This window comes from Corvus moneduloides, chromosome 12, assembly GCF_009650955.1.
Source record: "Corvus moneduloides isolate bCorMon1 chromosome 12, bCorMon1.pri, whole genome shotgun sequence".
NCBI classification, from domain to species: domain Eukaryota; kingdom Metazoa; phylum Chordata; class Aves; order Passeriformes; family Corvidae; genus Corvus; species Corvus moneduloides.
In genome coordinates this window covers 1,176,259-1,204,004 of record NC_045487.1, presented here as the reverse complement: position 1 = coordinate 1,204,004, position 27,746 = coordinate 1,176,259, and the positions used below count along the sequence as shown (strand labels likewise).

The 27,746-nt window shown below is 50.0% G+C and overlaps 1 protein-coding gene across 1 annotated transcript; it reads left to right on the top strand.

Annotated features, from left to right (window-relative positions):
* Positions 1-444: 444 nt before the first annotated feature.
* On the top strand, positions 445-27,746 carry SPG7 (SPG7 matrix AAA peptidase subunit, paraplegin). Its single transcript, XM_032121468.1, is given in 18 exon segments — positions 445-653; positions 2,059-2,161; positions 2,644-2,733; positions 6,311-6,561; positions 7,155-7,294; positions 9,098-9,200; positions 10,669-10,794; positions 11,086-11,248; positions 11,971-12,144; positions 16,172-16,296; positions 17,489-17,591; positions 18,558-18,668; positions 22,337-22,452; positions 23,766-23,876; positions 23,878-23,923; positions 24,502-24,665; positions 25,383-25,460; positions 27,086-27,746. Coding segments are annotated over 18 exon segments (2,334 nt in total). The 5' UTR covers positions 445-533; the 3' UTR covers positions 27,296-27,746.

Here is a 27,746-nt window from a genome sequence, read left to right as displayed (position 1 = left end):
ACCAGACTCCAGTCTCAGGCCCCCGCCGTGGTGCAGAGTGCAGCCTCCCCGTTATCCTTGTAGGGACCCTCTCGCCCCTCCCAAGCGTTTGTTCTCCTGCCTAAATAATTTGGGCCCTGGCCACGCTACAGAGCCTGGAGAAAACCGGGCTGGTGGGGACCCGTCTGCTCCAGGAGACGTGACCGGGCCGGCCCTGGCCTGGGGCTCGCCTGCAGCCCAGAGCCCGCCCGAGGGGAGGCGGGAGGGAGCCGGCACGGCCTGAGGCGCCGGACCGGGCCCGGCCCCGGAGCCGCCCGTTACCCCGGTAACGGCGCGACCCTTCCCGGCAGCCCCCGCGCGGCGCCGCCCGCCATCTTGAGGCCTGGCAGCGCGGCGCGCGCCGGCCCGCTTCCAAGATGGCCGCCCGGGCCTCACCGGGCGCTTCCGGCCGCGCCGAGGCTGCGGTCCCGGTAACGGCGGAGCCGCCGCGGCCCGGCCCGGGCCCGTCCCGCCGGCGCGGCTCGTGAGGCCTCCGGGGAGCGGCACCGGCGGACATGGCGCTGCTGCTGCGGATGGGGATTCTCCGCGGCCGCTGCTCCTTCTGGCGGCCTCCCGCCGCCGCCGCCTGGGCCCGGCCCCGCGGCTGTGCCCTCGGTGGAGTTCGCGGCCTGCAGGTAACGGGGCGGTGGTGGGGCCTCACCGAGTACCAGGGGCACCGGGAGAGGAGGAGAACGGGGGCAGAGGGACGTTCGGGCTGCTCGGAGGGGACCTCTGACTGTGCCGTCCAAAGGTCCGTCGTGTCAGCGCTGTTGGGCCCTGACTTGGGAAACACCGTGGAAATAATGGAATTATCTGGGTGGGAAGGGACCTTAAAGCTCATCTCATTCCAATGCCCTGCCATGGGCAGGGACACCTTCCACTCCCCCAGGTTGCTCCAAGCCCCCTCCAGCCTGCCCTTGGACATTTCCACGTATGGGGCAGCCACAGCTGCTCTGAGCATCCTGTGCCAGGGCCTCACTCCCCTCACAGGGAACAATTTCTTGCCAATATCCCATCTAACCTCTCTGCCAGTGGGAAGCCATTCCCTGTGTCCTGTCCCTCCATCCCTTGTCCCAAGTCCCTCTCCAGCTCTCTTGGAGCCCCTTTAGGCCCTGGAAAGGTCACAGGTCACTGCAAAGCTCTTCTCCAGGCTGAACAATCCCAATTCTCCCAGCCTTTCCTTGTACAAGAGGTGCTCCTTCCTTCTCATCAACTTTGTGGCGTCCTCTGGATTTAAGCCTTTTTTTGTGGTGCAAGTAGGAGGTGGAGGGAGAACAATGTGGAACATTGTTTCATGCCAAGTTTTTCTGGGATCGTTTAAATGTAGGCTGTTCTGTTCTAGAGAGCATCAGTCCTAAGGTTGCCGTCTTAAGCCATCACAAGCTGGAAAAAAGAGGAAAACCAGGAAAAGAGAGTGAGGGGTTTCAGCCTGCTCAGTGTCCCTGGCTGGTTTAGAAACTGGAGCCTGTGCAGTGGAGGGGAGACAGGGAATCACACTGGAGAAGGAGCCAGACTTGTGTTCAGTGAGACTACTAGCGTTAGTTTAGCTGTTGTGAAATTGCACTTAAATGGGAGTATCCACTGCAGGATTCCTGCTGAGTTACCTCTGGGACAGAGCTGCATTGGCCTTGCTGCTGTGCAGGAGGGTTAAAAGTCCTTAAAATTTCCTTTAAAAAAATCCTTTTTCATTAAAAAGCTTTCTCTTAATATGGTAGGGAGCCTTTACATTCTAAGAACTGATTTCCAACGTGCCTTTAGAACAAAAAACAGACACGGGGAGGAAAAAGATGAAATATGAAGTGTTGTGAGTGTGGGTTGTCTATTTTTGCTTGTGCTTTCTTTGAACTGGACTATAAACATTTCCAGAGTCACGTGGGAGGTACACAACCAGGAGTCCCATCCAGGGCTCCCAGCTGCTGTCCTGACACTCACCCACAGTGTTTCCCTGTTAAGGAATCCGTCTCACAGAGGTACACAAAGCCTGAGCAGCCACAGCACTTTTCCAATCGTTGTCTTGTTTTTCTTTCTCTCCTTGCTCAGAGCCTCCTGGCACCAACACTTTCCCTACCACGTCAAGGTCTCGGTGGAGTCCTGACAAAACAGCACATAATCCGGGATCCAGTCAGACTTTGGAATCTCCTGGGTGAGTCCTGAGGAGCAGGAAGGGAAAAGGTCTGATTTCATAAGAGAATTGACCTTTCCTCACCTTCCCTCTGCATTCCTGAAAGTGCAGCAGAGCTGTTCCGTTCCTGGATGTGGGAGCTGGGTGTGTTTGCAGGGCTCCAGGTTTGTGTTTGGTGACAGGGATGAACAGTGGCACCTTCCTGTGAGGAGCTCATGGGATTAAAGAGCTACTGGAGTCGCTAGACTTTGTGTTTGTAGTCTTTTTTGGCTTTTATTGGGGTATCCCCCAGCATTCCCAAGAAGCCTGATTTAATTCCATTTCCTGTGTTTCCTTTAATGAGCATCTGCCATCCCAAGTGTGAGGTTGTTCCTAACTGCCCACACAAGTGTTAACGATAGCTGTGCCTTGGGAATTGTGTCCATGTTTCAGTACTAAAGAAATGTCTCCAAATTATTTCCCTTGTGCCATTAAAACAATCTCTGACCTCTGCTTGCCTGCAGGTAGCACCTCCTGGTTTGCTACTTCCAGCTCTCGGGGGAGTAGCCAGAAGAATGGAGGATTCAAGAAGAAATCTCCACAGGAGGAGGATGGTACGTGTGTGCCAAAAATTCCAGGATTTACTGAAACCCAGGGAGGGGCACACAGGAGGGGAACACTTTGTGCTCCTCTCTCTGGGGAGTTCCCTGTACCTGTAACCTCCCCCTGTACGAGCCTGGAGCTAAGAGCAGGTTTTAAGAAGTATTTTGGTTTAGGTGATGGACTGGAAGATACAAGGCAGATCATAGAAATCCTGGAATTATTTGGGTTGGAAGGACCTTAAAACCTGTCCTACCATGGGCAGGGACACCTTCCACTGTCCCAGGCTGTTCCAAGCCCCGTCCAGCCTGGCCTTGGACACTTCCAGGGATCCAGGGGCAGCCACAGCTGCTCTGGGCACCCTGTGCCAGGGCCTGCCCACCCTCCCAGGGAAGAATTTTTCCCTAATATCTAATCACAGGATGAAAGAGCATGAAAATGACTCTCTCTCTGGGCCACTTTGCATCCTGTGCAAATCACTCTATAACTGTTTGCCTTGGCTGTGCCCCTTTACGAAGGGGGACAGTAACATTAGCTGGCTTTTGGTTGGGAGGTTTTGTTGTAGAGCATTTTGACTTAATAAACTTTTATTGACTAAACCCAGTCCTTTAAGCTGGATTTGGTTTTATTTTCTTCTATTTCATTTACCTTCAATGTGGATGTGCCCCTACCTCTACTGATTCACAGAACTCAGATAAAAATTTCCTTAAAGAGCTCTCAGCTGGGTTACTAATTTTTCTTGTGTTTTTTTTTTTTTAATCAGTCTTTCTAGATACTGTTTTTTTCCATGTCTTATTCTCCTAAGCCCCAGGCACGTACAGAACCTTTTGAAAATGAGTTTTATCTCTCTAAAAACCCGTCAATCACAGAGTGGCTTGGGTTGGAAGGGACCACAAAATCATCCAGTTCCAACCCCCTGCCGTGGCTCCAGAACTTCGTACTGCAAGTTGGGAGGCATTTAATGTCGTTACAGATTGTAATATAATTTTATAATTTATTTTCTAAACATTAACCTGGGTATCATCAAATGACGTGAGCACTTGGCTTTTGCTTTGTTGTGCTTAATAATTGAATCCTCTTGGACTTTTTGCTTTTGAAGTCAGAGGTCAGCTGCTGTTGACAGCCTGGCTGGTGTCACTGGAGTGCCCTTAGGACCAGAGCAATGGCTTTTCCTTGATGATTTAACTGGGACGAAGTGTTCAGTGGAATGTGAGTGCAGGTATCACAGAGCCCTCGGGAAGGAAGTCAGGGTGTGGAATTTGGGCCCGCGGTGAGCGAGGCCAGGGGATGACTGAGCACAGCACCTGGAAGCACTGTAGCTGTTCAAATCAGTAACCAGCAACACACCGTGTTCCGTGGCCTCTCTCCTCCTGTGATTAATGGACAGCCTGGCTTTGGGAGGGGGAATGCTGCCCCGTGTCTCCAGGGGAACACTTGTCTCTGCTGTAATTATTACAAAGAACTCTTCAAACTGTCACCACAGCCCTTGCAAAGATTTTAATCAGAGAGTTCACGTTTGGGGTTAATGGCAAATCATTGCTTGGTGGAGACTCAAAAGCTGGAAGTATTCCCACAGCTGCTGCTTGCAAGTGTCACATGCAGTCCCTAGGACTAATTTCCTGAGTGTTGTGGGGTGGCTTGTGGTGCAGTGTAGATGTTGTGCTGTACAGTCAGTCGTGCTTTACCTCAGCTGAGAAATCGGTTTTGTCCTTAATTAAATGCAGACCAGAGGAAAGCATGGTGTTGCCTTCCAGCTTTCTAGAAGTGGGGTTTTCTCCTGAAATTATTCAGCTGCAGGTTAAAGGTCCTAGAAAGATCTAATTCCTGGAAAGGGGAGAAGTTGTGTTGGGATGTCTAATGGGCAGCTTTCCCCTGGGTGATGTTTTTGTGATCGCACCCCTGGATGTGTGTGCTTAGAGCAGGTTATGGGCCTCCACTTGGTCTGAAGTGTAATATGGGAGAGTGCTCTAGCAGGAGTTGACTCTGATGCCTCCAAGGAACTTGCACAGCCATAGACGGACTTTTTCCTGTTGGGATTCAGTTTCCTGAAGTAATTTCTTTTCTCTGTAGAATCTTTTTATTTAGAACCTGCTCAGCTTTTCAGGATGTTGTGCAGACTAAGTCTTCTATCACGTATTTTAATTTTCCGTAATAAGACTGTAGTGGATGTCATCCTGCAGCCTTGGGATGAATTCCTGAGTCCTAACAAAGCTGGATGCAGCAGATAACACTTGGTGAGGGGATGGCAGCAGAGAACAAAGCGGATGGGCTGGACATGGAGCCTGAGCTTGTCACAGCCCTCTGAAATGATGACTTCTCTGCCAAGCTGCATTGTTTCTATTTAGGAACAAGCCTTTCCTGTTCAGCGTGGAGCAGAGCTGGGAAGCAGTGAAAAATGAGGCTGTGCCTTTGAAGGACAGAGGACTTTTTTTAGCAGCTGCCTGGGTCATATGTTTGTCCCTGGGTTTTGTTGCAGCATGCGTAGGGCCTAATTGGTGACTGGTGATAAATGCTGGTGTCAGGACATTTGTTATGAATTTGCAAATAAATCAAATCTGGGCTGCAGCACTGATGCATTAGAGCCCAGTGGCACAGAATGAATTTATTTCTGGGTGTAGAAGGGTATTTATGTGTGCTATGGTGCTGTTGCTGTTAAATTGTGTATCAAGAGCAAGTGCTAAATTATATATTGGGAACATTCACATGTGACTGGAAAGAGGAGGAGATATTTGTTGTCATTTGAACAACTCAAACACTGGCCAGCGGCTGACATTGAACTGTGCTGTGACAGTCCTTTACAGCCCACAGAATCATAAATTTGCCTGTGCAGTGCAAAAAAAAAAAAGTGTTGTGGGACTGGAAAAATGTTTGGTGGCAAATAGTTGAAGTAAAACATCCCTTTTCCATGTGTCATTGCTTCAGTGTGGCTCTAGCACAATAAAAGTGTGGGAAAGCACATCCAGCATAGGAATCCCTCTTGGATACAGATCCTTAATGTAGGCAAGTTATCAAACCCTCTGAAACATGAGGTGAGTTGTATGGGAGAAAATCCGGGGAATTTGGTTAAGGCAGATGGATTTGCAGTGTATTTGTGTGCTGTGCTATTTCCCATTCTCTGCAAATGCAGGTATTTACTGAGGTAGTGGAAGCATTGCTGGAGTCATGGTGCAGGTGCCAGGAGATCAGAGCTCGCCTGGAAACAATAATGTGCTGTGGGATTTACCAGGGACACTGGCTTTACTCCTAGTATTTTCTGTTGTGGAACCATGTTGTATGAAGTGGGTTATAGTCATTCTGCAGTTTGATTTTTAGCAATAAGGATCCTGTGGCTTTATTTGACCTCTGTCCATATGGGGCCAGGCAAGAGAGTGTCTCATTTTATCCTAGAATGGTATTTGGTGGAATTTTAGTGCGTTTGGTGCACTAGGACCGTGGGAAGCCCAGTCCTTTAGGAGAAACCAAACATGCAGCACAAAACCCCCCCACAAGTGCCATTGTGTTAATATTTGTCATTTAATTATGCCTTCTTTGGGTCAGAAAGCTCCACAATTACGCACTAATCCTTTTTCCTCTGATACCTTTCCTCTAAAGAGGAGGAGAAGCGCAGGAGAAGGGAAAATCAGATGCACCTGGAACGTTTGCGGGCACTGCTGGTGCTCACCTTCATCGTGCTGATGCTTCGCTTCATGATCAGCGAGAACAGGGAAGGGACCAACATCTCCTGGAACTACTTTGTGAATGAGATGCTGGCCAAGGGGGAGGTGCAGAGGATCGAGGTGGTGCCTGAGAGTGACATCGTGGAGATTTATCTGCACCCAGGAGGAACTCCACATGGACAAGTTGTGAGTGACTCCCTACAGCTGGAGTGAATGAGCTTAGATAATACTGCAGAAGGTGGCTGAATTAATGAATGTATGTGGTCAGTAAAACTCCAGCTGGTAAATTTGCTTTTCTTTAATTCTTTTCTTTCTTGTGTTTGAAGTTCAGGGGGCCTCAAGCAACTTGAAAATTAAGACTTCCTGTTTGAATTGTAAAAATAATTAATAATGGCCTCGAAAAAATTCTTTTGTATGTCTAAAAAGCTGGAGAAACTCAATTTTCTTCTACCAGCTCAGTCTGATATGGGAAAAAGTGTACAGGAGATTGTAAACTCTTACGACTGGGTTTTGGTTCAAAAGTTTTCTCCTGCTTGGATTTTAGTCATGAGTGTTCTGTCAAACTCCATCAGCCTTTTTCCCTGAGACCAGAGGGTTCCTAAATTCACTTGGAGCCCTGGTGTCAGTCATCTGCTCCCGAATTCATTGATGGAGGATCAAAGGGTGTAGCATGAGGCTAATTTTTACCTGACCTGTCCATGCTGTGCACCTCTGCTCCTTGCAGATATTGATGTATAATAAATAACATTTCCATGCTGCTGTGGCTTGCCTGTCCCCAGAACGTGACCCTGCTGTACACCATGCGCGTGGCAAACATCGACAAATTCGAAGAGAAGCTCAGAGCTGTGGAGGATGAGCTGAATATTGATGAGAAAGAGAGAATCCCCATTTCCTACAAACACCCTGGCTTTTATGGAAAGTATGATATAAATTGTCCTTACTGCTGCTCTTGTATTGGTGACAGCATCCTTTGCTTGGAGAGAAAAGTGACTTTCAGCTAAATGTTACCTAAATACAGAATGAAAAAGTGGGGTTGGATTTGGAGCATTGAATGAGTATTTCTGAAAGATAAGGTGCTTTAGATGTACATTGATGTTTGAAAAGTGAGGGTCCTGAGAATTTTGGAATTGCAACATGCAACAGGCCAAAATGTTTCAGGTCAGGGTCACCGAGTTCTTGCCCAGCTGAGCAATTTTTGTCCTCATAATCAACTATTCAAATGCAGAGTGTGATAGAAATCTTGGCAACAAGTGATGTTGCAGCCTGGTCTGCAGAGAAGGCTGGGAGTGCACTAAGCTTTCCTTCCTTGTTAAAATGCTTAGATTTTCCCTCTGGAGATGGCCAGTGTGTGCAATTCCTCCTCACAGACACCTTGCCAAAATGTGAAGTTTCTGTATGAATGGATACCTGGGCTGGATTTTGTCCTCTCATCAACATTTGGACGTGTTTAATATATAGTTGAATATGTGAAGATAGGCTTTTCAAACTAATCATGCAGTATGAGACCTTCAGTTCAAATTCAGAACTTGCCAATTTTTTCAGACTTAGGTGTAACAGGAAGACAGGACTGAACAGACAATCAGCCCTCAACACAAACTGTTTCCCCTGCTCCTCAAAAGAGGTTTTAAACAATTTAAGAGCTGTGATGGGGTGTGAAGTCTCTCAGAAGACCTGATGCATGTCTGGAGGATTTGGTCTCAAGTCTGAAGCCTGTGAGGTGCAGAGCCTTTGTGACTTGGGCTCAGCCCACTCTGCACTGTGGGCGCTCGGGGTGTTTCAGAATTAATCCTGTTTGCAGAGCAGACAAACTGAAGGTGACTTTCAGGTTTCAGTGTTGCCTTTGCATCTCTCACTGAGCAGAAAAAAATGCAGCTGGGTATAGAGCTCCTGCTGGTCCCTTGCTTCAGTAAATCATCCCTTTCTGAGAGGTGGAACACACATTCCTGGTGTAAAGATAAGCATGAAAGTGGGGCGAGGCCAGATGGTTCCTCAGGCATGTGGAGCAGAACAGGGGCCCACCAATCTCAGCCTGTCATCTGTCATAGGATCAATGTTCCTGCTCTTGGGAGCATCCTTTGTTTAGAGCTCACAGGGTTTTTGTTCTCAGCATGTTTGTCCTGTAACTGTGTTGGACCTGGAGTGTCATCTCAGCTCCCCACTCCCTTCTAATGCAATGGGTGTTCCAAAGGATCCAGAAAACTGACAGTGTTGGTTCTGGAGCACTTTTTTCTGGCATAAAGGGCTCCTGAGAGATTTAACTACAGAGGATCAAGCAGTCTCTTAATGGGAGACCCGCACGAGGATTTCTGCCAGGATTGGGGGGGTTGGAATCCCTATTGTTACTAGACACTGTCCTCTGCAGTGAGGTCCCTTTGGATGTACTGCCAGCCCCAGTGGATTCTGCTCCGGGTGTCATCTGAGTGCTTCGAGGTCCTGCTTGTTTTAGAAGCAGAAATGCCTCTGAAGTGGATGGTGAGGTTGAATTTCTTCCACAGCTGTAGGCAATGTTTGCCAGTGCCCTCTGCTTAACTTCTTAGGTTATGTAATGGCTGGGGTTTGGGGTTTTATGTATCCGTATAAAAACCGGTGAAAGTTCCATTTTCTTAATCACGTCTGCTCATTTGCACTGTAGCCTAAATGTCCTTTAAAAGTGGCCACGTTGGGTAATATTGACCAGGTTGTGGCCGAATGCTTCAGTTTGTACCTGTCTTTGTCCTTTCAGTGATGTCCTTTCCCTGATAGTGACACTGGTGGCCGTGTCCATGCTGTGGAGCATCTTCCGCCTCTTCAGGGTGGCGAGCAGGGCCGGAGGCTTCAACGCCTTTGTGAGTAGCCTCGGTTTTCAGCATGTTTTGCAGCCTGTTGGGAGTCCTGGCTTCTGCTGGGTTATCTCCTCCCCTTTTCCCAGCAAAGTCAGTGCAGGATGAGGATGAGCTGGTGCCAAGGACTCTCCCATCTTGCCACATCTTGCATCCTGTGCTGATCATCTCCCTGGCTGGTACCTTAACTGGCCTTAGCTGAGGTCCCTTCCCAATGGCAGGAAGGGCTGAGCTCAGGGAATTTCAGTCCAGTTTGCTGTTTTCAAAGCTCGCTAATGAGCTGCAGCTGCAGATGGTGTTTGTCACTGGGCCCTGCCAACATGCCTCCCATACAGCCAGAAGTAGGAATTGCTGCTTTCTGCAAAATGAGTTCTCAATTTATAAAATATGTTCAGATTCTGGAGTTCATTATGTGTTGGCCTGTTCTGCTCCTGCCGCATGCCTCTCTTGCAACACCAGGCAAACCTCCCCCTCCTCCCTTCTCCCACCCTGGTCTGGATCAGCTGATGAAACTGTAGGAATCAGCCTGGGGTGCTCTGTCCCTGACCGCAGGGATTGGGGATGAGAACACAGTGAATTCAGTCCCTTGTTGGATTTCCCACTCAGTCTCCTCCGCAGTTCTCTTTTGGCTTTGAGATTCTCTTTGAACAAAAGGATGCAGCTGCTCAGAGAAAAAGAATATTTTAAAGAAATGTTGAGTAATGAGGCCTTGAGGACTAGATTGTGTCCTTGCCTAAGTGGGGACAACCAGGCCCTGAGTTTAACTCTTCCTCTGGATGTTTCTGAGGCCTCAGAAGCCATAAACTTTCTTCTGAAAGAAAAAACCTCCTGAGTAGCTGTTTTGGGTAGAAGACACTGAGCAGTTATGAGTGGGATGTTTAACTGAATTCTTGTTTTGACTCTCATTGTGGCTTCATATGCATCAGGAGACGGAAACGTGGTGGCTGTTCAATTTGAGAACTTGTAGTTTTGGCCTGGGGTGTTTCCAGCAGAAACCAGCAGCAGCATCAGGCACTGGTGCAAAGTGTCTGTGCTTTCACAAGTATTGGCAATTATTTGCCACTGACAGTTATTTGCCATCAATGCATATTCCTCGAAACTGTGCCTGTCCCATGTGTATTGAGGATCAGAGCATTTAGAAATCAGGGAGGAGATCCCAAATCAGGTTTTGGACATCTGCATGTTTTTAATAATCATCCCTGCCTGGTCTGTGTGGAATTTGAACTGGATTGTGTTGGGACTATTACTGCAAGTTTATTCTGTCTCTTCCCAATATGTGGATAAATAAAGTCTGAGTCAACCATCCATCTGGGAACTTTCTCCAGAGCAAAAATCCGTGAAACACCAGTGCTTTGGTGAGGACTTCAGTGGTGTTTGGTGGGGACAGCTGGGCTGGTGCCCAGAATAGAGCAAAGAGCCTTTCCAGACTGTTGCCTTGTCCAAATTTGTTTGGTCTTTGTGCTGCCTTCCACAGAACCAGCTGAAGATGGCTCGTTTCACCATTGTGGATGGGAAATCTGGAAAAGGGATTAGCTTCAAGGATGTAGCAGGAATGCATGAGGCAAAAATGGAAGTCAAGGAGTTTGTGGACTATTTAAAGGTATGTAAAAGTAGGACAAAATGAATGTTTGCTCCCTGTCTTCTGGGATAGAGGGGTGACCTGGGGAGGAGGTGGTGCTCTGCTCTTTATCCTTTGTGGTTCTGGGCAGCCTCTGTTGAAAAAAAGCTCTGTATGCCCATTTCCACAATGGGAATGCAGATGGAGCTGCTCCCGTTGGCAGCTCAGAGCTGCCCAGGCTGAAAACATTCTCAGGAAGCTCTGGGAGGCCCCACTGTGGTGCAGGTGCTTGGTGTGAGCTGTGGCTCTGACCAGGCTGTGTTGTCCTTGCAGAATCCTGATCGCTACCTCCAGCTCGGGGCCAAAGTGCCCAAGGGTGCCTTGTTGCTGGGCCCACCAGGCTGTGGGAAGACTTTGCTGGCCAAGGCCGTGGCTACAGAGGCCCAGGTGCCGTTTCTGGCCATGGCAGGCTCTGAGTTCGTGGAGGTGATTGGAGGTGAGGTGCTCCGAGGAACGGGGGGAGCTCTCTTGGTCTGTTGTGGAGGGGGCTGGCTGGGCTTCCTGCAAAGGACAGGGCTTGGCATGGGGAGGGCGAGTTGGATACTTAGACTGAAGATATAAACGGTTTTCAGTGATGCAGTTCCTTAATTATGTAGCATCTGAAGTGCATTTCTGGTTGCTGCTTTCTGACAGTGTGCAGCTGTGGTTCTTCACCTGCAAGCATCCTCCCTGGCTTCCCTGTACCTATTATTAAAGCCCTTGACAGAGGCTTCCTTCCTTGTATGGAAATGCAGATGGGGAAAGTAGGGCCTCTCTGTGCCTTGGGATTTCCATCCTTCTCCTTTTCTTCCTTCCTCACAGATCTCTTGAGACCCGACAAGGGTCAGTATGCAGGAAAATGTTGAATATATCTGCTTTGAGCTGTGGGAGGAACAGGAGGCCATGTTGGGAGCTGGGAGCAAAGCTCCTCTTGCAGCAGCTGTAGGAGTCTCTGCAGGTTTAGGAGCCCAGTTAAAGCCAGCTCCAGGACAGACTGAGCCTAAGGACTAATCACAAGTTCTGGGGCTGTTTCTTTGTGCCAAGAGTGTTGAGAGAGGGACCGCCATATTTAGAGGGTTTGTCTGATGTCAGGTGTCTCATTGAGGGCAGTAATGCTGCTCTCCAGCTTTGCTAACAGTTTCAGCTGCCAGGTTCACTGTTTGTTCCCATTCCCCGCAGGTCTGGGAGCCGCTCGTGTCCGGAGCCTGTTCCGGGAGGCGCAGGCTCGCGCTCCCTGCATCGTCTACATCGATGAGATCGATGCCGTGGGCAAGAAGCGCTCCACCAACGTGTCTGGCTTTGCCAATGCTGAGGAGGAGCAGACCTTAAACCAGCTGCTGGTGGAAATGGATGGTCAGTGTTTCTCCCTGCGCTTATCTCCTCAGAGGTCCAGCTGTTGGCCTGTTCATCTTTGTCCCGTTTGAGCTTGCCTGGTCTCTGCAGTGTTCTCTTGATGAAGTCTGAACCAGTCTGAACCCATGTACCCCATCACTAGTCCCTAAATCTAGTAAATTTTAACCCCCTGGAGTTTCAGTCCAGCTGGCCATTACACTTTGTTGGATACTTGCTGTATCCAGTCTGAGACAGGTAGTGGTTTAAAGCCTGTCAGGGTTTAGAGTTCAGCTGTCCCAAAGGGACATAAATGATGTAGTACATCAGTTCTCCTGTCCATTGCCTTATGTTTGTGTTGTCTGCCTGACCACAGGATCTCTGAGATGAGGGAGATAAGCTTTGCAAACAAGTCCTGGTTTGATGCCACACTTGTGTTTGGTTTCTGGCTGTTCTGCACCTGGAATTGGCCTTGTGCTCAGACACTTTCACACAAGGAATGATCCTTTGGCAGTCCTTAGTCCTGTCTCTGTCCAAGCCTGCAGCACTGACCCAACTTGCAGTACTTCTGTTGCTAAATCTTACTATTGCAGAGCAGGATCAGGAATAACCAACTACCTGCCCATCAGGGAGCATTTGTTTCATTTTTCCCTTCACTGTAACTGTGACTCGTAGCTTGACTGTCATGTTGTCTCATCACACTCTTCATATGAAAAATTAAGCCATCATGCACCAAAAGCATCCCCAGACAGGGGTTCCAGCTGCTGGCTCTGTACTGAGTGTTTGCAGTGAAGTAGAGGATGTTGCCTGCAAAGGCCAGTGGTAACACAGCCCAGCAGTCCTGGCTTGGGTGGGTCCTTTTCTCCCCTGACAGTTGTGAGCTGGCCTCTGAATTAAATGGAAGCCTGCATGTCTGTTCAGGAATATGGAGTCAGTACATTCCACACCTCTATCCTAAAAATGAAAATGTCTGATTTCCATCAGTCTGTAAAAATTAGGTGTGGTTTCCAGAGTGTTTTCCTGGTGAGTCTCAATGCAGAAATGAGGGTTCAGCTCAAGTGGAAAGTGAGTTTAGAAGGTAAATATTATCCTCAGTGTGTACTTTATAGTCCCTTGTTTGCAGTGTGCTGCCTGGTTTATTTTTAAATCTATATTATCTCATTCTTTATTCATGTCTCGCACAGATCATGTACAGAGTCCCTCATTTTGCTCACTGCTTTATCAAACACACGCTAAAAAAAACAGTCCAAGGAGTTGACAGTGTCAAACAGGAGACAGCTGGCAAGGATGTCAGCCTGGTGCTGGGAACATGGGATCAGCAGGGATCCTGGCACGTGTCACTGGAGTGTTACCTAACAGGGTGTGTTGCCTAAAATGACACTGATGTGCCACGTGCGTCACAACAAAACAGTTCTCAGGTTGATGGTGAATAAGCTGTTTAGGAGGGGAACAGTTCTGCCCCAGGAGTGGTGGGTGTTTGTAAGGAAGCCTTGAGAGGGAAGGTTGAGCATAAATTGAATGTTGGAGGCAAGACAACACCACAGACCCGAGGTGGGTATTAACTGGAGAAAAAAAAAAACATGCACAAAAGCAGATCAGTGAGTCATTAGTGATTGTTGGATTTCTGTGATTGAATGAGATTCCTTGGAGGGAAGGGAGAGGGAGAAAAGGAGATCAGAGCTGTGCAGGCTGCTGGGGGGTGAGGACAGCATGAGCTGCATGGGGTGAGTGCAGGCTGGGGTTCGGTCACACTGGTGTGAACATTTTGGAGTAATCGGAGGGCTCTTCCCTCAGCAGCCTCAGGTTCCTTCCCTCAGCAGCCTCGGGTTCCTTCCCTCTGACAACTTCTGAGTTCGGGAAGCACCAGGATGTGGTGGGAGAAGGGGAGGCGCTGGAGGGAGCCTCTCTACAAAAGCTGTTTGTGAGAGCAGAGTGAGTGACGCACAAACCCCGGCTCTGTCGGAGCAGGTGCCTGCTTTGAATAGTGAATCTTCCCTCTCAAACCGCAGACAAGCGGAAGAGGAATGTGACCCAAATCTCTCCTCTGTTCTGGATGCTTTGAGAGGAGCTTTGGCAGTCCTGGGCTGAGCTGGGGTTTGTGAATGGAAATGCAGGACGGCTTTTGGTAGGAGCTCTTCACCTGGAGCCCTCAGACAAGTCCAAAGCTGTGCCATGTGCAGCCTCGAGGCTTCCTTCAGGAAGGGACCCCATTTCAGTGCCACTGCTCCCAGGAGATGTCCAAAGGCTTTTGGACAAATGGCTGGAGGGTGACACAGTGTAACCATGCAGGTGAGATGCCCACCAAGCAGTGTGTGGCTCAGTGGGGAGCAGGGCACTTGCAGCTCAAGTGGACCCTTTTTCCCATTCCTTTCTGGAGTGGTTCATTTGTCACCCTTGCAGGAACTCTTTTCTTCAGGCTGCATTTTCAGAGCTGTCTCTCATTTGTTGATGTGATGAGGTGTTGTTTTTGTAGCCTGTTCCTTTGGCTGACCTTTGCCTGTGACATGCCAGGTGGTGTTGCATTAAGCAAGTGGGGCAGAAGCCGATGTGAGGAGGATGCTCTTAGTGCTTCTGGTTTTTTATTTGTTCTAATAGTCAGACCTATTTTAGGAGAGTCTTCCCAGCTGCAAGGCAGATAATGCGGTGTGCCATCTAATCCTGCCATTCCTGGAGTGCCTGCCAGTCTCTGCTTGTTTATCCCTCTCCAGAGTGCAGTGTGATACACGCCTGAAGGGTGCTCGGCTTCATCCTCTCCGGCAGCTTATTTAGGCAGGAGCCTGCAGAGAGGGAGCACCGGGTCTGCTGCAGCACAGGCTGGCACAGCCAGTCCCCTGCCTCACCTGGAACCTTGATCTGTGCTGAGCTCTCGCACGCTGACACATTTGGCAGCTCTTCTGCTGGAGCTGAGAGCTGAAACTGGCCCAGCTTACATGCACAGAGCCGCCTCTCCACAGCGTGGGACTTGGCAGAGGGAAGCACATGGGACTGTGGTGTCCTTTCCCTGGGAAGGCTGCTGTGTGCCAGGGCTGGGGAATGTGCTGGAAGCAGGTGACTCATGCCCAGAGGCCTGCAGGCACCTGGAGGAATGCAATAAATAACAGTGTGGGGCAGTGATTCAACAGGAGCTCTGGCTCCCCACCCAGGCAGCTCAAAGTCTGCCCCTCTTTGCCCTCCTGCAGCTGCCAGTGCCCTGCCTTCCCTTCCCCAGGAAATCCTGCCCATCTTTGATGCCTCCATTGAGGCTGCTCTCAGGCAGCCTATAAATCCTGATGCTCCCTTCATCTTTAAGACCTGGAGACAGAACCTGCTCTGACTGGCTTGGCCAAATTCTGTGCTGATAATCAATGCAAAGCTCTTGGGTTGTGTTGTGTTTCTGGTGTGGGTTCTGCAGGGCTGGTCTGTGCAGGGCCCTGCACAGTGCCTGTAAGTGGTGAGGGAGGAGGCAAAGACCAACTCGTGCTGTAACATGGTCCCTGTTGGGTGGCAAAGCTGTCCTCGCTCTGCACTAACCTGAGCAGGCCAGAGGAAAGCCTGTACCACCCCTGGTGGCCTGTCTGTGACTGAAGGCTGAAAGTAAATAAAAACTGAAAGGGCTTTCCGTGGAAATTTGTGGAAAAGGCTGTTTCAGCTAGGAAATGCTGCTTGTACAACCTGGAGCTAAAGGATCGGGAATTGACTTATCCTGGGGGTGAGAAGGCATCTGTGAACTCATCAAAACAGAGATTCTGTTCTGGGTTCTAGTCAGAGCAGTTTCCAAGAGTGGCAATAGGAAGGAGAAAAAGAAGTCTTAAGCCAAGGCTTATTAAGTAAAGGAAAAGGGGATTTCAGAGTATCCATAATAACCAGGGACTGGCCTGGGTGACCTGGGAGGTTCCTTCCTGACTTTGCTCCGAGCTGCAGGGGATACTCAGCCTCAGCAGCCCCAAAGGATGCTGTGAACACCCTCTGGTTTTGTGTAAAGCTGTGTACTCCATCCCCTGCCTCCAGCCCACTGCAGTGCAGTCTGAGGTGTGGAAAAACCTTCTCCTCTGGTTTTCCTTGTTTTTGGCAGGAATGGGGACCACAGATCACGTCATAGTGCTGGCTTCCACCAACCGCGCCGATGTCCTGGACAACGCTCTGATGAGACCTGGGAGGCTGGACAGGCACATCTTTATTGATCTCCCAACACTCCAGGTATGTTCCACCAGCTGCCTTGTCCTTCCTGTGACTGAGGTGTCCCAGTCCCTGCTGGTCTCACTGGCCTGGCAAGGCTGAGCTTGGGGGAGATGGAGATGCTGAGCCTCTATTTGCCTTTGTTCTTGTTTCTGTGCTCTGAATCAAGGATTTGTGGTGCTAATGCAGCAGCCTATTCCTCTGAAGTGGCAGCTCGCTGGTCTGGAGGTCTCTGCTCTGGTAGAGCCTTGGCAGTGAATTCTTTTGTGAGGTTCCCTTTGCCATGCAGATGCAGAGCTATGTTTGTGTCTTCTCTTCAAGGAATTGGGAAGCACCTAATTGGCAATTGGCTGGTGTGAGAGCTTAAATTGTCATGTGCCTTGAGCACTATTTGTTCTGTAGGTTTATTGCCCTCCCTATCCTTGTAAGGCTCCTCATTTTCCTTTAGGCAGCCTGTTAAGTGACTTTCTCCTTCTGAATGCTTTTTAAATCCATTTACAAGAGTCTTCCATGTCCGCTGTGTTGACATTTGTAGCAGAGTTCTGGGAATAGGCTCAGCTGCAGTGAGGATCTGTGTGCTCTGCCAGCACAGGCTCTTCCTCTCCCATCTGTGCTTCACTGTCCTCCGCAGAGTTTTCAGTGAAAATACCTTAAATGCCTGATAGAATCTGGCCCCGGAAGCATGAACTGTGCAGCTGCCCTGAAGGAGGAAGGGGAAAAACCCTGGCAACTGAGCCCATTGTTTGAGTCAGGATCTCCTGGACCAGCTGAATGAGTCACTGGTGGCTGCTAGCCAGCGGCATCTCACCCCCACCCCCGGCTGGGAAATGGGCGCAGGCTGAGGAGCTGCTGGATGGGCTTTGCAGTTTGTGGTTTGTGCAGGAGCAGGTCGAGGCAGTCGGAGCTCCTTCCTGCGAGAGCTTTTATGGTAAGGGAAAAGTTAAGACAGATCAGAGTGAGAGTGAGGAGGGGAGAGTGGCCCTGAGAGAGAAAGCGGTGACTCAGGGAGAGCCTCGTGCATCTGTTGGGAATTTGAGAGCTGGGTGTTTATCAGGGCTGCTGGAGCACCGGAATGCTGCAAGGAGAGCCCTGCCCTCTGCTGGCACTGTCGTCGTCCCCTCTGCCGGCAGTGCCACGGCCCTGCTCCCTGCCGTGGACAGCAGGGCCGCGTTGTGACCCCTGCCTGGGCTCAGGTGCTGGGTGTTCTTTACAGGAGAGAAAAGAGATCTTTGAGCAGCACCTGAAGGGCCTCAAGCTGATCCAGGACGGCAGTTTCTACTCACAGCACCTGGCAGAGCTGACCCCGGGATTCAGTGGTATGATGTGTCCTTGGGCTGCTCCTGCTCCATTCAGGCTGGAGCTCCTGGGTGCTGGGGGTCTAACAGGGAGTTTTGGTCAAAAGGGGCTTTTTTTCTCCATTTCTATGGGAAATAGAAAAAAATTGTGGGAACCTGACCAGCTCCCTGCTGAGCTCTGATGAGCAGTTATTCACAACTATTTTCAATCTTCAAAATTTTGTTGGACTAGCAGGGTGGGGAGGTAGGGGAAACACACTTTTATAATGCCCAGGTGCCTAATTCCTGAGGGAAGGAGGAACCAGTCATGCTCTTCTCAGAGCTGTTGAGGATGAGGTGCTGCAGTTCAGAGGAGAGATTGTTAAATTGATTTATGTTACCAGGAAAGCAATGGAAGGAATGAGTAGGAATTATTTTGCTGGTCAGACTAGAAATTGGACAGCTCTGCCTGGCTCCTGCATCAAGCCTGCTTCCAGGGTGGATCCCTGGGAGCTTGAAACAGTACTGAGCAAGGGGCTCCAGAGTTCCTGTTTGTGTGGAGTTCCTGGAATATCCTTTCTGGGTTTCCCCTCTCCCAGGCCCCAGCACGCTGCCTCTCCGTGACTTCTCTCAGCAGCCCCCCGCCACCATCACCCACCCACACAAACTGGGAACAGATGTTCCTTCTCTTCTCTCTGAGGCTGAGCAGAGCAGCAGCCTGTGCCAGCCCACTGCCCGCACCATCCCTGTCCCTGGGAGCCAGCCCTGGCCTCAGCCGGCTCCTGGATTGCTGAGCTCTGTGTGGTATCAGCATTCCCTGCCAAAGCAGTTATATTCTTCAAATCCAACATCAACACCAGGGGCTGGGGTAGCTCTCTGTTCCCAAGGAACAAAAAGCACAGGCTGTTTGACTTCCTTAGGTCCTTCTCCAGATTTGTTTGTGCCCGTTCCTCTGAATTCTCTGTCCCATTCAGACCCAGTGTAACTCTTGTGAACTTGTGTCTGCAGGAGCTGATATAGCAAATATCTGCAATGAAGCTGCTCTTCACGCTGCCAGGGAAGGGCACAAATCCATCGATACCTCCAACTTCGAGTACGCTGTGGAAAGAGTCATTGCAGGTGAGAGATGCAGGCATTTCATGGAATTAAGGAATGGTTCAGGTTGGGAGGGACCTTAAAGCCCATCCAGTCCCACCCCTGCCATGGCAGGGACACCTTCCACTGTCCCAGGCTGCTCCAAGCCCCAATGTCCAACCTGGCCTTGGGCACTGCCGGGGATCCAGGGGCAGCCACAGCTGCTCTGGGCACCCTGTGCCAGGACAGCAGCATTTCTTGGTGTTGCCTCAGGGCTCTGTTCTGCTCAGGTGAGAGGGTTACCTTCCAGAAAGAGAGATGGGTCCAGACAGTGCTGTGGTCTGAAGGTCTTCAATGACAGTCACAGAAAGTTCTCTGAAAAAGACCCCAAATGGCTTCCTCTTCTTGAATCTGCAGGAGTCTGAACCCATAGCTCAGGGAAAGTGGCCAGTGGCAAAATCATAAAGAGTGGAATTCGAATGTGTGGCATTTTCAGTTTAGAAGGTTGGGGGGGTTCGTGGATTGTTGTTTTGGTTTTTTTTTTAAACAAGAAGAGTGACAATATTTCTGAATTTTTCTTGCTGCTCTGGACACCTGCTACATAAACATCAATAGCAAATAGTCTCTGCATCCTCACCAGCAAGAAATTAGAGATTTTTCTTTCTGCTCTACAAGCCCAGGCTTTGATGAATTGGCAGAATAAACTGCAAGACAGTAGAGCACTGTTCTCCCTCTGAGAACATCCTGTGGCCTTTCCCTGCTGCTTGTGCCATTGCCAGGAGAGGAACCTCTGGAGATTTCCCTGTAGCAGTGTATTGTAGGGAGGGCAAAAGAGTTCCCAGAACTCTTGACTTCACCTGAGGGATTTGAATCTGGTGGGTTTCAGGCTGAACTGCCCTGGTGCCAAGCTGTGGATTTCATAATCAGACAGTGAACTGCTTCCAGGCTCCATTCCCAGGGGGAGCCCGGGCACACAGACTGGCATTCTGTGCCTTTTTAGTGGAATGTGTGCAACAGGATGTTTGTACTGGGTCAGTTACTTCCTGATCCTGGAATTAAATCCTGAGTGTTTGCTTTATCAGAAAATGCTTAGAGAATTCCTCATTTAAAAGAAGATGTTTGAGAAAATTCCTCACAGCTTCACCTGCTGCAGAAAAACAAAACCTTTTGAGTGCTTTGGGTACAAACACGAGCTCCCAAGAGTGGACAGTGAGACAGCTGTAGGTGTAACACAGAAATTCTCATCAGCCGCAGCAAAGATCACGGAATCCTGGAATGGTTTGGGTGGGAAGGGACTTCAAAGTCTATATTCCAATCCCTGCCATGAGCAGGGACACCTTCCACTAGCCCAGACTGCTCGAAGCCCTGTTCAACCTGGCCTTGGACACTTCCAGGGATCCAGCCACAGCTTCTCTGGGCACCCTGTGCCAGGGCCTGCCCACCCTCACAGGGGAGGGGTTTTTTTTCCTAATATTCCAACTAAACCTCCTCTTTTTCAGTTTGAAGCCATTCCCCCTTGTCCTGGCACCACGTGCTCTTGTAAAGATGTGCTTTACTTTCCCATCTGCAGGAGCAAAAGCACCAGGCTTGTAGGGACTCACTTGCCTTTTCTTTCTGAGTTCCAGCCTTGCCTTAGTTCCCCAGACTGCGAAAATAAAGCAAAAAGCAAGGAAGGCCAGGGGCCTGGCAGCAGAAGGGATCTCTGGGATCCATGTGGTGGGGCATTGCAGGACGTGGGCTTGGCACTTAAAGCTGCCTGGCCTCACTCAGGCTCTGGGGTGTGTAGGAGGCCACGGAGTCTTTTTGTTGCTTAATCAGATTCTCTCATATTAGCAGGACTGGCTATTTTTTGTAGACAGATTCTAAAAGACCCCAAACAACCCCTCAGGCCCCTGTATTAAATGTACCCTTTCCATGTCATAGAAATGCTTCTGGGTTTCACAATCCAGAGGGCATTTCAGTTCCTATAAAAGCTTTTCTTGAAAGAAAGAAGATACTACTGTGCTTTCCATTAGGAGCTTCTGGTTTTAATAAGAGTGGGGTGGAATCAAAAGGGAGCTCTGCAAGTCCAGAGGCCCTGTCAGCCTTAAAGCTTTGTGTTGCTGTAAGGGAGGAGCAAGAACTTCTCTCTGTGGTAGTTCCCATTGTGTTTTTAGTTTGGGAACAGAAAGCAGTCAGTCAGGTCTCCTGGGAGCGAGGGAAGAAACCTGCTGTGCATACAGAGGCTTTTAGGGCTTGGCTTTAGAAGATGGAGCCTATTTTCTTGGTGGGGTCTGTGTAAGACCAGCAGAGATGCACCAGAGTTGTTTCCTGGGTAGTTTGTGTCATAAATGTGATAACTACAGGCTTTCAGGGAACTTTTCTGCCTAGAGATTGTGTAGGAAAAGAAATAATCTTGGTAGGCACACTGTGTGCTATTGTGGAGAGCACAGTCCCTCCCTCAGTGGGCTGACAGAGGAATGCTTCCAGAATTCTTTAAGTGTGTGTGTATGTGTGTATATAGAAGTATATACATATATATTTATAGAGAGTAGGTACATCTTTCTGTGGAAATAGCCATACAGGGCCACGCTCACACACTGCTGAGGGCAGGGTAAGGGACTGACTGATGATAATCAAGGCAGTTGCAATTAATCTGCTGTTCCATCGTGCCTGGCGGGGCACAGCAGTTTCCTGGGTCCCTGAGCAGTAATTTTACAAGATCTGCCACACTAATTTTGTTGTTTCCTTGTTCAATAAAACCCTTGACTTCGTTTAAAAATTCATGTTAATAGAATGTTGTTTTCCAAGACATGAAGCAAGCTTGGTGCAATATTGCTTCTGACTGGCTGCTCTGGGCTCTGTCTGGGGACTCTGGCCTGCAAATCCTGGGACCTTTTTGCATCCAACATTCCAAGCTGTAACGAATGCCTGGCACACTGTGTGTTCTGTACTTACTTTCCTATGTGCTAGAAGTTTTACTTCCATTCACCTTTTTTTTTTTTTTTTATCCTTTTTGGACTTGCTCTGCCGAGTTGGAAAATAGATACTTTCAAAAATCACCTTCCTCAAGGAAGGGTTAAGTGTGAGTTATGGCTTCATTTGCTGGTTCGCAGGAGCCTGGGAGTAAGCTCATACCGAGCATGCCATGTGTAATCAGAGACATTTTCAGGCTCTGGAGAAGGATTTCTGTATCTACTCTCGGACTTCAGCTGATTTGAACATTCTTAATGCACAATTTTCTCAGCTGGGACCTTGTACATATAATTCAGCGTCTCTCTTGTTCTGCCTAAGGGACTGAAAACAGCAAAATCAGTGCGAGGCTCTAGCTAGTCTCATTTTGGGTTTTGTTGTTTGGGGGGTTTTTGTGTTGTTTTCAGATTTTTTTTCCACAAAAAAAATAAAAGAGTAAGCTGCCTTGTTACAGATCCAACGCTGGGAGCAAGGTTCTTGAGCTGTGATCAAATCAAATGTCAAATTATTTGTCTAATGATTAAGTCTCTTGTAAGGAGAAGGGGGAAAGCTTCTGCCAGGGTTTTCAAGCAATTCCAGGCATGGATTGCTTTCTACCTCAGGGCCAGGGAGCACCTTTTCCAAACATTTTAGTTAAAGGACTTTTGCTACCTCCCCCTCTCCAGAGTGCAGCACAAACAGTTCAGCTGGGCTGGACCAGGTTATGCCCCACTGGTTCCACCTGTTGGTAACTTATCAAACCCTGGTCTGTGTTGCCACAGGCACTGCCAAGAGAAGTAAGATCTTGTCACCAGAAGAGAGGAAGGTGGTGGCATTCCATGAATCCGGGCACGCGCTGGTTGGTTGGCTGCTGGAGCACACCGAGGCCGTCATGAAGGTACCTCCACTGCCAGGGAAGGGAGTCCCGAGGGCTTCCCTGTGTCCAAGATTGCTTTGTGGTGCTTGTGTGCAGTTCTGCTCAGCTCTGTGAGCCTGGGGCTGTGCTACTGCGGCAAAGTAAATGGCAAATCCAGAATCACAGAATCATTTTCTTTGGAAAGGACCTTTGAGGTCATTGAGTCCAACTACTAACTTAGCACTGCCAAGCCCACCACTAAACTAGGAGAGGTTCAGGCTGGATATTAGGAGTGAATTCTTCTCTGAAAGGTTGGTTAAATATTGGAACAGGTTCTCCAGGGAAGTGGTGGAGTCACCATCCCTGGAAATGTTCAAAAACAAGCGGACGTGGCACTTCACAGTATGGTTCAGTGGACTGGTGGGATTTGGTTGAAGTTTGGACTTGATGGTCTTGGAGGACATTTCCAGCCTTAATGATTCTGTGATTATATAAACCATGTCCCTAATTCATGCTGTAGAGAAATCCATTATTAGGCTCCATTGATGATAGTGCTGGTGCAAAGCTGATTAACCAGCTATAGGAGAAGCCTTGCAATTAAAAATTAGAAGCAGCTGAGTCTTCCTGGTGCTGCTGCTCAGTCATGCACTTCCAGGCTGCTCCATGTGTGCACACATCCAAATGTGATCCCTTTCCCAGCACGTTGCAGCCGGCGAAGCCATTGCAGGAATTGCTCTGATACTGATGGAGAGATGTGTTTTCCAGACTGGGAGGTTGTCTGCCCGAAGCCCTTCTCTGCAGGGAAAGGCCTCTCTGGCACCCGGGGATGTGATCCGTGCACATCTCCTCCAAAAGCCAGGACACTGGGGGGAGGTGGGGAGTGAAATGACAAGGGCGACAGCTCCTTGGCCCGTTACCAGTGGCACATTCACTCTGAATCACCCATTGTGTAAGCAGAACTGGTGTTAATTACTCTCGTTTAATGGGTGGGGAAAATGGCTGTTATTTTTCTGAAGGCTTCTGTGTTTCTGCAGGTAGTCTTAGAGATTCTGGAACAGAATCAGTGAACTCTGTGCGGCCTATACACTCCAAAGTAACTCCTAAATTTCAGGATTTCTGTGACTTGCTGTTAAGGATAATCTCCTGAACAGGAAGTGTGCTTGTGTGTGAAGGCAGAGCCTTCAGTGCAGGAATAGGGACAGGCTGCTGTCCATGGCCGTGTCTCTGTAGGCCAATCTGTCCACGGCTATGGGCAAACTTCACTGGGAATGCAGAGGCCTCTTCCTGCCCTCCCTGTGCTGCTGGAGGGAGAGCTGTGCCGCTCTCTGAGCTGAGGGAGCTGCCCTGTTTTGCAGGTGTCCATAGCTCCTCGGACAAACGCAGCGCTGGGATTCGCGCAGATCCTGCCCCGGGAGCAGTACCTGTTCACCAAGGAGCAGCTGCTGGAGAGGATGTGCATGGCCCTGGGGGGGGAGAGTGGCTGAGGCCATCACCTTTAACAAAGTCACCACAGGTGAGGAGCCAGAGCCTGGCATGGGCAGGTGGAGGTCCAAGGGGGTCTGAGCAAGGAACAGAGATTTCCTGTGCTGGCAAGAAGAAATGTCACGTGGTGTGTTTTGACACTGGTGAGCATGGAGGTCTCTGGGTGGTTGTCACTGTGTTGTCCCAAACTTGTCCCAAAGCCTAAGGCCACTGGTAGAGTTACTGATGAGGCTCTTGAGAAGACCTAGAGCTTTCTTTGCTGTTTCCAACTAGTTCAGTTCAAATAGGGTCACAGAATAGTTTGGGTTGGAAGGGCCCTTAAAGCCCATCTCGTTCCACCCCTTGCCGTGGATAGGGACACCTTCCACTAGACCAGGTTGCTCAGTGGGCAGTGGCAGGTCAGGACTCAGGTGAGCTGGCCACAGTAGGGTCACTCCCTGTCACTTCTGGGACGTGCAGGAAGGTCCCTCGGTGGGTGGAGTGTTCACTCCCATGGGCTCCAGTGGGTCCTCTGCTCTCTCCACTGGTAGGACATGTGTTTGTGCAGGACGTGCTTTTCGTGCACTTAGCTGAGAGCTGGCCAGCAGTGTGTGTGTCTTTCCTGCCCAGGAGCACAGGATGACCTGAAGAAGGTGACCAAGATCGCCTACTCCATGGTGAAGCAGTACGGGATGGTGCCCAGCATCGGGCAGATCTCCTTCCCGGACCTGGAGAGTGCCCCTGGCATCGGCCGGCGCCCCTTCAGCCAGGGCCTGCAGCAAATGATGGACCACGTAAGGTCACCCTGGGCTAAGGGCTTCTTTTTGTTCTTTGCTTTCTGCAGTTCAGTGAAAAATGGCAAGCGGTTTACACCCAAACAATTTGCATTTTGCTGTTGGCCAGTGAGTGAGCACTTACCTGTTCCATGCCTGTGGCAGGGCTGTGCAGTGAGGCAGCAGGAACAGGCAGAATCCCACCTGGCTGTGAGTTCCGTCCAGTAGCCTGTGCTGTGCAGGGCTGAGATGGCAAGAAATCTGTGTTTTATGGTCACAGCTGCACAGTGTAAATGTCTGCACTTCCTAGATCAGATCTAACCAAAATGATGGTCAGACTTGACTGCAAATCAGCCTGTATTGACAGGAAATTTGGCTTCATTGCTGAAAAAACACATTGTTTTAGTTCAAAAGTCAAAAAGCTGGAAACAAAAAAGCTCTGTTTCAGAAGCACCATGGCTGTGCTTCCCTGGGATTTGTGCTGAGCTGCACCTTTAGCTCCTGGACAGCCTTAATCTGCATTTCCCATCGAGCTGTGCTAGGGCAAGAATTCACTGCCCCTTATCACCAGCACTCCTTGGGCCTTTTTCCAACCAGTTTATCCATAGTTTCTGTTGATGGGAACCACATTCTGCCTGGCTCAGTTTGCAGATTCCATCCCTCAGTGCTCTCCTTGTTTAGCCACACGTTGTGTTTGTTGCCACCTACGCCCCAACTCCCTCTTCTTGTTTCTTCAAGGAAGCCAAAAGCCTGGTGGCTCAGGCTTACAGGCGCACAGAAAAGCTCTTGCTGGAGAACCGGGACAAGCTGCAAACAGTGAGTTGAATTGTGTGGGGGTTTGTTGGTTGGTTTGGGTTAGTTTGGGTGTTTTTAACCGGTGGTTTTTGCCTTGCTGCTTTCTGTGCTCTGTAGCTCAGCTGTTGCAGTGTTGTCTCTCTCCTAGAAAGTCTTGTAGTGGGAGTGTTGGGAACGAGTGACTGTTTACTGTGTATCCCCCGGATTCAGAGCAGGCACGGGAGGAATGTGTGTGCCTTTCCCAGCAGTGAGTAGTCTGCCTCCTCACACCAGCTGGTGTTTGCAGGGTAGAGGAGGAGGAGTGCTCTGTGGAAATGATCAAAGCTGGAATTTGTGTCCTTCACCTGCACTTCTCTGCTTGCCTCTTGGCAGCAGAGTTTCCTGGAGAGCTGACAGTGGCTGTTTTTGGGAAGCCAAGCCAGCAATCAGGTGGACAGTGTCTGGCTTTGGTGTAGGAATAGGGGGCCTGTCACCTTGGCTGATTGGGGCTGGTTCCCGCTTTCTGGTGACTCCAGGCAGTTTTCACCTCCTTGATAACTGATATACCAAGGCATCTTTGTTGCAGAGATAGAGCTTTTCCTCCTCTGTGTCGTGACAGTCCCAATCCAGCCCCACACCCTGGCACATCCCCACCTGTGCCAGGAGCTCTGTGCCGAGTGCTGAGCCAAACTTGGGTCACAGCACCCTCTGTATCTCCTTGACTTCCCTTCAGAATTCCAGTCCGTGACTTCCAAAATGACCAGGAGTCAACTTAATGTTGCCTATTTTGCAAATGAAGCAATTCTTTTCCTTAATTCTTCTTTTTAAACAATCAAGAACAGCAACAACAACCCCTTCAGCTACGCAGTGTCAGGCCTCCAGTGCGTGGTCAGGAGAGAGCTGGGGCACGCCGCTGTCCCCGGGACAGTGCCCTGGCAGCTCTGGAGCGGGGATCCTCAGGGGTGTCTCTGCAGGCTCCTCTGTCCTGCTGCTGCCGTGTAACAGCAGCCAGCTGTTTGCTAGAGGCTCAGCGCAGAAAAACTTTAAAGCGCAGCCAAAGTATCTCCAGAGTAAGTGTTTCAGCTGCCAGGCCAGCGTGTCACATCTCGTCAGCAGCATCGAGCAGTTCCACGCTGGACAGCCACCTGCTGCTCCAGAGGGGCGGTGCTGCTGCCAGAGGGGCCAGAGAATTCCACTCTTCTGGGGAGGAACTTGTGCTGACCTCCAGCCCCTGCCTGCAGAAACAGGCAGCTCTTTGTTAGCACTGTGTGTGCAGGGAAAGCTCAGGGTCTGCCAGAGGTCTCCATGCTGCTGCTTCGGCTCTTGGGCAGGGCCACAGGTGCAGTGACAGTGGCAGGAGGGACACTTCTCTCATTGTTCCTGGAGCTCTCATTCCAAATCATTCCCAGAGCTTGCTTTGTTGCAGTCACGTCGTGTGTTCCTGGCCAAACATGCTCTTGGGAACGGTGCTGGAGCCTGGAGAACTTGGTCCTGGCTGCAGTAGCTTCAGGGTCACCCCATGTGTGGTGGGACAGCTGGGGTCTGCTCCTCGGGGCTGCAGGTGCTGAGGCCTGAGTTGAGCTGACAGGTCAGACCAGCTCAGAGAAGCAGTTCTCTGCTCTGCCCGGGGGCTCCATCCCTCATTTTGCCTTCTTCCTCCTTTCCAGCTGTCCAATGCCCTCCTGGAGAAAGAAGTGATCAATTATGATGACATTGAAGCGCTGATCGGGCCCCCGCCACACGGACCCAAGAAGATGATTGCTCCTCAGAGCTGGCTGCAGGCAGAGAGGGACAAGCAGGACACCAGGGAGGAGGAAACACCTCCTCAGCCACCAAATCATGAGGAAGAGGAGGAACCACGCCTGAGACCAGTGTGAACCCACTCCCATGTGGAATGAGACGGCTCTGGAGGCTTCTTTCAGACACAAACCCTTTGCCTTCTCAGCTCCAGAATCAAAGATGCTGAGCAGGGAATTGCTGTGCTGCTGCTACCCCAAAATTAAGGGATGGCAAAGTTGGCTCTTTGAGCTTTATCCTGCAGGAAGGAGAACTCCTCAGGATTTCAGAACTGATTTCCCAGCAGGGTAGTGGTGATTAGGAGTCGGGTAAGTCAGATCTGCTGTGGAGGTTTCTTGTACACAGGAGCAGGGAACGTGTTCCAATGGGTGGAAGATCCCATGTAAGCCACGTGCCATGGGAGGAGGGCAGGGCTATGCCCTCAGCATGGGGACACCCCTGTGGGGCTGAGCTGAGCTGCTGCAGCTCTTGTGTGACCTTTGAAAATAACACACAAACAGCCCTGGCTGGAATAAACTGCCCACAACATGC